The sequence below is a fragment of the Octodon degus genome, unplaced genomic scaffold (genome assembly GCF_000260255.1).
Source record: "Octodon degus isolate 3935 unplaced genomic scaffold, OctDeg1.0 scaffold00103, whole genome shotgun sequence".
Taxonomy (NCBI): Eukaryota; Metazoa; Chordata; class Mammalia; order Rodentia; family Octodontidae; genus Octodon; species Octodon degus.
In genome coordinates this window covers 3,414,358-3,425,868 of record NW_004524679.1, presented here as the reverse complement: position 1 = coordinate 3,425,868, position 11,511 = coordinate 3,414,358, and the positions used below count along the sequence as shown (strand labels likewise).

Here is an 11,511-nt window from a genome sequence, read left to right as displayed (position 1 = left end):
GAACCTTTCGCATCTTTCTTTGCACCTTTTTTTGCATCCTTTGAGTCTCCAGATTCAGCATCTGTAGATTCTGCATCCTTTTTTGAATCTTTCTTGTCATCTTTCTTTGCACCTTTCTTTGCATCCTTTGAGTCTCCAGATTCAGCATCAGTAGATTCTCCCTCCTTTTTGTCATCTTTCTTTCCTGGTTTTTTATCCTTCTTTGCATCTTTCTTGGCATCTTTTGGATCTCCAGCCTCAGCATCTTTCTTTGCATCTTTTTTTGCATCTTTCTTTGCGTCTTTCTTTGCAGGAGGCTTTGAATTGTTGCATGAGTAATTCTTTAACCATATGTCAAAATCCATTGATTCAGCAACAGACTCCTCTAAACACATTATTAAATTGACAATTGAGCTATTTGTTGTATAAGTCTCTGATTTGCTATCAGAATTTTCATTATTTGTCTTAGAATCTTTGTTTATATTGTTCTTTCCACATAAGGATTCAGTATCTGACTCCTTGGAGTTATTTGAGTTTGTCTTATATTTTGAAAATGTTTTTGATATTACCTCAGAATCTTTGAACACTGGAATTGTTTCTAATTTGCACTTTGACTTCTTAATCAGTTCACTTTCATTTGATGATTTTGAAAGAAATTTATGACCTTTATTTCCATTTTGGAGTGCTTCATCGTTTACAGTTTTTGTGGATTCTGTATTTGTTGCATGTGAATCGTTTTTATTCTTGGAATTCTTCAAAGCTGCTTTTTCATCACTTCTGAAGCTCACATCTTCTGCCTCCATAGGATGAATTTGGGAAGAATAAGGATGTCTGGATGGAGCCTGTAGTTTTAAAATTAGGTAACAGAGTGGCCTTTCAAAAGTTTTTTTAAAAGAATGCCTTATCCATGTATGAGCTGGCTTCTGATCTTCTACTAGCATTGTATTGGCTTGTTTCTGGAAATATTCGATAAATGATAACTATTAGTGAATGAGACATATTTTATCTCTATCAAAATTAGAATTTTTCATATAATTATTTAAAATTTGAAAAAAGTCAGACTTTTGTGTGTATGTATGTTATTTATACCTCAGTAATAAAATGATTTAAGTGGAAACTTTATAGATTTCTTGGTTCATATAAGGATTGGAGAAGGCTCAGAATAATCCATTATATTTTAGGAACTGTCCTTTCAATCAACTTATGATTTCTTTTGGCTTTTGGAACTCTAATTGGAATAATTTGCACATCATTCTTCCACAAATTAGTCTGAAAGATGATCGTCTTAATTATCATTCTAATTATGATTCATATGACAGTTCTTATCTTTGAACCTAATCTACTTCATTCTGCTTTAAGGTTCTCTCACCACATTCAGAACATAGCACCACAATTGTGAAATATAACAACAAACAAGGACATAAAATGAAAACAAACACACATTTGACCTCTGTTATTCTGTGTATCAGTGGTGTAATTTATTGTCAAATATTTGTTAAATATCATTATAAAAGTAAGCTCAAAAAAAGATTTTGCTTTCTTTTCTGTCTTTCAAGTATACACTACAGATGACAAAAATGACATGTTTACCTGTAATAAAAAAGGAATAAGAAGAAAAATTTAAAGCTTAAATTAGTAAAGAAATGAATACCTCTTGAATAATTGTATTGAGTAAAACATTGTAGAAAATATTTTCAAATCAAATGACTGACCCTTATATGTTACTGTTTAATTTTTTCTAATTAATACTATAACACTATATTATAAATGCAATAAAAATATAATCTCTTAGTGTGAATATTATCAACTTCATATTGAAGAAAATTTGAAGGCCCTGAAAACAAAATATTAAATTCTGCTTTAAGATTCAAATTTTAAATCATTTTGCAACTGGTAAACTCTCCAATTGTTAGTGCAAGTTGCAACACAAGTCTCTCTAGCTTTCTTATACAATACTAGCCTTGAGAAGTGATACAGTGCCAATAAACTTGAGTCTGAAATCAGTGGAGACAATTTATGTAGAATAGTAAAGTTATAATTATAAACAGATTTCAACTAACATATTGACACTTACAGGAACTGTGGTTTGGAATTTTGAAAGTCTTGATCTCTCTTTTCTACCTGGCACTGGTGGTTTTGGAAATGTCAAAGCAAAGTTTTCTTGATTGAATGATTTTCTGCTAGGTTCATTGACTGAAATGGAATAAGCCAAAAAAAAAAAAAAAACAAAAAAAAATTTAGAGTTAATAACTAAACGTTCATCAGCACTTAATTATCCTTACATGGAAAAAAAATCTTTACAAAGAAATGCATGATTTTCCCTAACCTTCTAAGGTCAATTAAGACCCAGGACATATGAGAACTTGTACTGTAACGCCATGTACCTTGGTAGTGTCCCAAATTTTCTGATCAAGAAGATTATGGGGCCAAAGAGGAAAGTGATCGATGACGTAGAGTGTGCCTAAGGAGAGTCACATGGGGAGAAGACACTCTCTCAGGCTTTCACAGAGAGCACATTGGCCAAGCAATGGCCGTGACTCATCCACATGGCTGCACTGACAAAGGTTCTACAATCTGAGGTACAGGATCTCAAGATAAATCTTGAGGGCATTTCACTGACCTTCTCAGACCAAAAAGCTACAACTCTTGTTGCACAGGTCCTGCTTTACCTTGGTCTTAACCATCCAGTAGAAAAGTATGAAGACGAAATATAGGAAATAAAGCCATGCTGTTATGTTGAGCTGTGGGGGACTCAGGTCAATAATTTCTGACATTGCCAGTTGAACAGAAGACCCAATGCTATTATGGGCTACTGGACTCTTTTAGAATATTTTGCTGAGTTTACACACCTATAATATTCAATAACGGAACTTAGAAAAAATGGGGTATACTGATGAATGTCCATTTTGTATCTGTGTATTCAAAGTGGTTAGGATAGATATATAGTTGCATTCTCTTAATGAATAGAATGATTTGTTCTAATGGGTTTGTAAATAGGATCACAAGTCCACTTCTTGTACAGCAATTAACCACTAAGAAGAATATATTCAGTGTATTATTTGTTGAAACTGTACTTCCGATTTGATTTGAAACTGTCTCATTGCTATCTGTTTATCAATAAAACTTTGAAAAAAAAGAGAAATGCATGATTTAAATTAAACTCAAAATATAGTATTTTCTCTTTGATATTTACAGTAAATTAGTATAGCAGTTAGGGAATATAAAATCAATTGAACTATATAACAGGGAACTCTGTTTAAAATAGTATTTCTTGTCTTATTTTCTGTTTTAAAACCATTTTCACAGATAGTTACTTATCCATTGTTTTAAGATACTATAATCAAACATAAGGAATGGAAAACAAAGAAATATTCATTGTTTCTTTTCAAATGCCTTTTTTATTTTCTATGCTTTTGGTTCATTTTATTATGTTATTTTGTTAAGATTGACAGTAATACAACTTACTTTTATTTTTATTTTTACATATTTGGTACAGGGTTTCACTACACAGCTTGGATTCATAGAGTTCCTCCTATTTTCAGCCTCTCCAGCATTGGGATTGAAGGCATGCACCACCCCAATAGTAACTAGCATAATATTATGCATAAGTAGTGAAACACTTGATAAACTAAGATTGAGTGTATATATTAGCATTTATTGAAATTCAGTGGCATTGGCTGGAGAGATAGTTCAGTAGAATAAGTGCCTGCCTGGCAAGTGCAGTGTCCTGAGTTCAATCCCGGGTACCGAAAAAAAAAAAAAAAAAAAAAAAAAAAAAAAAAGAAAGAAAAAGTGAAGGTAAGTTCAATGGCATCATTAGCCACAGAAATTAAGTTCACATATTCATTTCAGCTCTTGAAACTCTATTTAAAGAGTGACATACATATACTTGAGTATATACAAAATGGAATAATCAGGAACACCAAACTGTCTAGTGTATCAAAAAAGAAACTGAAGACAAATTTTAGTGTAGTTCTCCAGGAGATGGGGAAATTAATGACAAGTATGGTGACTTTATTCAGTTATTTAAAGAAGTACTATTATATGAGAATAGTAGTAACAATATAAAAACATATTGCAACTGGTAACACTTATGTAATATTTACTACATATGACCACATTCTAATTCCATTATACTTATTGACTCATTTATTTCTTACAAACACTTTTTGAATAGGATAGTGTGATTACTTTCATTTTAGAAATGTTAAAAAATGAAACAATAGCAAAGGTTAAATATTTTTCCCAAATCAAAAAGCTAGTGAGTAGTGGAATTAAGATTGACAGTCAAAATACATACTTTAGACCACAATGTTACTAACTTGTTTAAAGGATTTGAGTGAAAATGAGACATTGGGCAAATTTACAGAATTGTAGGCTTATTTCAGCTCAATATGTAAAAAATAACATTTCTAGAATTTCAGTTATTCAATAAATGTTCTGCTTACTAACTTCCTTGATCTGTCTTCATTTCTAAACATTTAAATTGTAACGATTATTTCTGAACACTAGGGAAATTTATACAAGCACAGGTGATTTGTAGTATGAGTCGATAATTATTTTTATTTTAAATGAGCTAATACAAAACCATATCAAACAGAAATATTTTACATATGTGCGTAAATACATATATAATAATATAAATATTGATATTCACATAATCACATCTAATTTTAACAGCAATTCAGGACAGCTTTTACTTTCTCATATTTTACAACAGGTATTAGTCATTGATTGCTAAAGTTAATTTCAAATATAAGAAATATTGAGCTTCAAAAATGGAAATTCTTACTTGAAATGAAGTTGACATATGCTGTGATGTTCACTTCTTGTCTGTTAAAAAGAAACTGCTTTAAGAATTTGTAATGCGGATTACACCATTATCTTATGCATTATCCTTTAATAGAAACAATAAAAATGAAAGGATTTTTGCATAAAGTTCTTAGACAAAAAGCAGCAAACATAAATATTGAAAAACATGTATACTTAAGTATAAATACTTATCTTCCAACTTCTCTTACCAAAACGAAACCCTGGCCTATAGTGATTATTAACCACTACTAAAGTATTTGTGAAAAAACTTAAAAAATAAAGCAATATAATGTTTAATGACAAGATAAAAGTGATTAATTTGTTTTTTTCTTCAGAAGTAAAACATGTGGAGACCCAGTCCTAGCCCAGGTCCTGTGAGTGTGTGGGAGAGCTTCTGGCTACCTTGTGTGGGCGGGACCTATTACAGGTCCCAATCCAGGCACAGCGTGGGTAAGACCCTCTTCCACCCACTTGGGATGCCCCCCAGCACTCCAAAGCACCTCCCCGACCCCGCCCACCGAGTAAGAATTTCTGCCGCGTTCCTGGAACCTCAAGACACAGTCATAGACCAGGCCTGGTGAGCATGTGGGAGAGCTTCCAGCTACCCTGCACCCGCAGGATCTATTACTGGTGTCAGCCCAGGTGCAGCATGGATGAGACCCTCTTCCACCACCTTGGGATGCCGCCCAACACTCCGCAGTAACTACTCCACCCCGAACTCCAAGTAGGAATTTCTACCCAGTTCCTAGAATCCCCACACCCAGTGTTAGCCCAGGCCCAATGAGTGTGTGGGAGGGCTGCCTCTCCCTGCTACTCCACCTTGTCCTTTCCAGGCTCAACTCAGGCCTGGCATACAGGCCTGGGGTGAAACCTTGCAACTGAAATCCCTGCAGAGAGTGTAGAGGATAGAACCACCCAGCTAGTGCAGGAGTAAAAAATCTGGCCAGAGGGGCACAACAGGTACACCAACAAGGGCAGTAGCAGGAAGGAGCTGAGCACAGCAAACAGACCCAAGCCAGGCACAGCTGGATAAATCCAAACTTTGTAGATCTGCACCTGAACTACAGTACATGCTAAGCTTATAACTACAATGAAGATGTACAACAAAAGTCAGAAGAGAGTGCTACACAAAATGACAAGAAGGAGCAAAATGCAAACTCAGAACCCAATCCCACCCGTAACAAGTGCAGAGGACACTAACACAGAACAAATTGGGAATCACACAGCTGAAAGCAATAAATCAATGGCTTCTGAAATAAAGAAACAGCTGCAGAAAGGTAGAGAGGAACTCAGATTGGAAATAAAAAAAATCGCTGAATTAATAACTACTGCAGTAAGGAATCATATCCAGAAAAATATGGAGGAAACCCAATGCCCACCAAGAACAAGTGCAGAGGACACTAGCTCGGCTCAAATGCATGAAATAATAGCATCAATAGTAAATAAGCAACAGCAGAAAGATACAGAGGCAATCAGAGCGCAATTCTTTTCTGAAATAAAAAAAGAATTTTGAGAACTCATACGTTCTGAAGTAAAGAAGCAACTACAGACTCATACGGAGGAAACCCAATCTAAAAAAAAAAAGAAAAAAGAAAAAAAAACACTACAGTGAAAGAATTTATAACTGCTTCTAAAGAAGACATTGATAAAAAAATAGAGGAGATTAGAAAAACAATGGATTCCTTGAATGAGCAATACAGGAAAGAAATAGATTCCATGAATCAGAGTCAAAGAGATATAGAGGAAATTAAATAATCTCAATCACAAGCTTTCAAAACAGTTTAAGTAAAAGTGAAGACAGAGTTTCAGATCTTGAAGATGCTGGTGCAGCTAGTGAAAAGGTAAGAAAGGATCTCTTAAAAACAAGGATGCAGGAAAGAATAATCTATCACCTGCAAGATGATGCAAAGATGAACAATGCGACACTAATAGGCATCAATGAGAAAGAAGGAGTCAACACAAATGACATTAAAATATATGAGGAAAAGCAATAGCAGAAAACTTCCATACTATAAGGAAACAATCTGATATTCAGGTAACCGAAGCATACAGAATGCCAAGTATCCTCAACCCAATGAAAAACACACTGAGACATATAATAGTCAAGATCCCAGAAATTCAGCACAAAAATAATATACTGAAAGCCACTAGAGAAAAGGAGCAGATCACATTCAAAGGAAAACCCATCAGAATTACGACCCACTTCTCTTCAAAAATCATGAAGGCAAGAAGAGCATGGAGCAGAGTACTTCCAATCCTCTATGAAAAAAATTCCAGCTCAGACTACTATACCCTGCAAAACTCTCTTTCGAGATTGATGGAGAAGTGAAATACTTTCATGAAAAAGAACAGATAAAGCATTTCGTGATGACAAAACCAACTCTACACAGGCTACTGAAAGATGTTCTAGATAGGGAACAAAATGATGAGAACTATATGAATGTGGTCAGAAGCAAACAACTAAATAGGGCATGCAGTTAAAAACAGTAGAAAAAAGAGTAAACGTCAACAGGTAAATAACATGGCAACTGTAAGTCAATACATCTCAATTCTAACCATCAATGTAAATGGACTCAAATCACCAATTAAGGGAAATAGACTGCCACAGTGGATTAGGAAACAAAATCCAACAATATGCTGTATACAAGAGACACATTTAACTCATAAAGACATAAACAGGCTGAAAGTCAAAGGAATGAACACAATACTACATGCCCCAGCACCTCAGAACAAAGCAGGGATAGCAATTCTATTCTCAGACAGTCACAACTTCAAACCAACAATGATCAAGCGAAATCAAGATGGCCACTACATACTGGTTAGGGGAACACTTCAAGAGGAAGTGGTAAAACTCATAAATATGTATGCACCAAACACTAGAGCACCGAACTATGTAAAGCAAATCTTAATGGACATGAAATATCTAATATCTAATAGATCTATTTTAACAAGAGACCTTCACACCCCCTTATCTCCAAAAGATAGGTCCACCGGACAAAAACTTAGCAAAGAAATAACAGATCTGAACCAGAGCTTAAAACAGATGGATTTGGTGGACATATACAGATTGCTCCACCCCAAAACAGCTGAATACATATTTTTTCATCTGCACATGGGTCATTTTCTAAAATAGACCACATACTGGTTCATGGGTCATGCTTAAGTATATGTAAGGAAACATAAATTATCCCATGCATATTATCTGACCACAGTGCAATGAAACCAGAAATAAATGACAAAAGCAACCAGAAAAAAAAAACCTTAAATACATGGAAATTAAATGACACCCTACTCAGCAACCAATGGGTCACAGATGAAATTAAACAAGAAATTCTACAGTATCTACAATTCAATGAAGATTCAAGCACAACTTATCGTAATTTATGGGGTACGATGCAAGTAGTTCTCAGAGGGAAATACATAGCTGTGAACTCACACATTAGGAAAACAAAACAGGAACAAATAAATACCCTAATTCTGCACATTCAACAACTAGAAAAGGAAGAGCAAACCAAACACAGAGCCCAAAGTTGGGAAGAAATCCTAAAGATTAGAGCAGAAATCAATTCAATTGAGACAAAGAAAACAATTCAAAGAATTAAGAAAGCAAAAGCTGGTTCTTTGAAAGATTAAAAAAAATCAAAAAGCCCCTAGCTAACCTCATCAAAAAGAGCAAAGAAAATATTCAAATACAAGCAATAAGAAATGAAAAGGGCGTAATTAGCACATACCCAGTGGAAATGCAGAAGATTATCAATAGCTGCTTTGAGATTACATTAGCTACTCTAAGAATCTTTACTCTCACAGCATAGAAGACACAGAAAAAATGGACAGATTCCTAGAAAGGTACAAATTACCACAACTGAATTGAGAAAATATACCCACTCTCAGTAGCCCAATAACAGCTAATGAAATATGAGATGTAATTAAAAAACTACCAGCAAAGAAAACCTCAGTTCCGGATGGATTCACATCTGAATTCTACCAGATATTTACAGAAGATGGAATCCCTATACTCCTCAAACTCTTCCATGAAATTAAAAAGGAAACAATCCTCCTAAAATCATTCCTAGAGGCAAGAATTGTACTGATACCAAAACCAGGGAAAAACGCAATTAAGAAAGAGAACTACAAGCCAATCTCCCTCATGAACATAGATGCCAAAATCCTTAAAAAATACTATCAAATAGAATACAGCAAATCATCAAGAAGATCATACACCATGACCAGGTAGAATTCATCCCAGGGATGCAAGGATTGTTCAATATTAGAAAATCTATAAATGTAATACACTATATAAATAGAGTGAAAAATAAAATCCATATGATCATCTCCATTAATACAAAAAAGCTTTTGACAAATTTCAAAACTAATTCATATTCAAAGTCCTACAGAAAATTGGAATAGATGGCCTCTACTTCAATCTGGTAAAGCCATTCATGAAAACCCAATGGCTAACATAATCCTAAATGGGGAAAAACTGAAATCTTTATTCTTAGATCTGGTACAAGACAAGGATGTCCTCTATCACCACTCCTTTTCAATATAGTTCTTGAATTACTAGCTACAGCCATTAGACAAGAGAAAGAAAAAAAAAGAATAAGAATAGGCAAAGAAGAACTTAAATTATCTTTATTTGCAGATGACATGATACTTTACTTGCAAGACCTAAGAAACTCTACGAAGAAGCTACTAGAATTCTTGCAGAAATTCAGTAACATAGCAGGTTATAAAGTCAATACCCAAAACTCAATAGCATTCCTCTACACAGAGAACAAACACACTGAGAGGGAAATTATAGAAACAATACCTTTTACAATAGCACTGAGGAAAATGAAATACTTTGGAATTAACCTAACTAAAGAAGTCAAAGATCTTTTCAAGGAAAATTACAATACTCTTAAAAAAGAGGTGGTAGAGGATTTCAGAAAATGGAAGGACATTCCTTGTTCCTGGATAGGAAGAACCAAAATTGTAAAGATGGTCATACTCCCAAAATTGCTGTACAGCTTTAATGCAATCCCTATCAGACTACCACCGACATACCTCGAAGATCTAGAGAAATCATTTCTAAAATTTATCTGGAACTAAAAAAGACCTCGAATAGCAACGGCAATTCTGAGTAATGAAGAGAAGGAAGGAGGCATTACAATTCCTGACTTGAAATTATACTGCAAGGCAACTGTGAAAAAGTCAGCATGAAACTGGCAACAAAATAGACCTGAGGATCAATGGAACAGATAAGAAAACAATGAAGCAAGTACAAACACACTCAGTCACCTTGTCTTTGATAAAGGGGCCACACGTACTCAGTGGAAGAAAGATAGCTTCTTTATCAAATGGTTCTGGAAAAAATGGCTCTCTACATGCCAAAAACTCAAACTTGACCCAGGTCTATCACCATGCACTAAACTAAAGTCAAAATGGATTAAAGATCTAAACATTAAAGCAGAGAAACTAAATCTGCTGGAAGACAAAGTGGGAGGAACTCTTGAAGACATAGTCGTATACAAAGAGTTCATGAACAGAAATCAAATAGCATGGGTAACACTTGAGAAAATTAACAACTGGGACCTGCTCTTACTGAGAAATTTTTTCACGTCAAAGAAATCACTATCAAATTGAAAAGGCAACCTACAAATTTGGAAAAAATCATGACAAATAAGTACTCAGACAAATGTCTGCTCTCTAGAATTTATAAAGAGCTAAAAAACACTGTGACCCAAAAATTTAAAGGAACAATCCAGAAATCTGCATCTGAGATTCACTCACAACTCTCAGAGAAGAAATTAAAGAAGTGAATAAATATATGAAAAAATGCTCCACATCACTTGCCATCCTCAAAATGCAAATTAAAACCACATTGAGATATCATCTCACCCCAGAACGAATGGCTATCATAACGAAATAACCCAACAACAAATATTTTAGAAGCTGTGGGGAAAAAGGAACTATTTTCCACTTCTGGTGGGAATGTAGACTGGTGCAACCTTTATGGAAATCAGTTTGGAGATTCCTTAGAAAAGTTGGACTCGAAATCCGATTTAAAACAGCTATTCCTCTACTGGGAATTTTCCCAGAGGATCTAAAAACATCATATCCTAGTGATATATGTGTGCCTATGTTAATAGCAGCACAATTTGTGATAGCCAAACCTTGGAAACAACCAAGATGCCCATCACCTGAGGAATGGTTGAAAAAGATTTTTTTTTTAACACAATGGAGTATTATTCAGCTATTAAGCTATTAAGAATGATAAACTCAAAGCCTTTATATTGAAGTGGATGCCACTTGAACATATTCTCATAAGTGAAATAAACCAAACACACATGTGTAAATATCGTATAGTCTCCTTAGTTTAAGAACTCAAAAGAAGAAATACTAATATTAAGGTATAATACAAGTAAAAGAAAGCAGGGTCTCAAGGACTAAGTAATCAAGAGAGGGAAATTAGAAGAGCTAGGAAACATAAATAAGTCAAGCCATACAGTTATATGTAGAAGATGGGCAAGGCAATTATCCTGAGAATCTTCAGAAGTTTTTTGAATCTAGCAGGTAATTGGAAAGATTGTCACCCTGGCTAACTATATATACTGATATCTGTGAATTAAGCTATTGCACTGCAGATAGTATTTTGTAATAGTAGTTTCATGTTTGGAGTGCCTGTCATTCTGGTCTTCTGAATATGGGCTGCTTTTCATGACATGGCAGTTGCTGCTA

At 34.5% G+C, this 11,511-nt stretch overlaps 1 protein-coding gene across 1 annotated transcript in view; it reads right to left on the bottom strand.

Moving 5' to 3' along the window:
- Positions 1 to 11,511, bottom strand: part of Cylc1 (cylicin 1) — a 98,753-nt gene that overhangs the window by 25,243 nt on the left and 61,999 nt on the right. The window contains exons 3-5 of the mRNA XM_023723780.1: positions 4,772 to 4,812; positions 2,054 to 2,172; positions 26 to 935 (exon numbers count right to left, since the gene is read on the bottom strand). Of these exons, the coding sequence (XP_023579548.1) occupies positions 26 to 935; positions 2,054 to 2,172; positions 4,772 to 4,812 (1,070 nt within the window). The remainder of the gene's footprint in view (positions 1 to 25; positions 936 to 2,053; positions 2,173 to 4,771; positions 4,813 to 11,511) is intronic.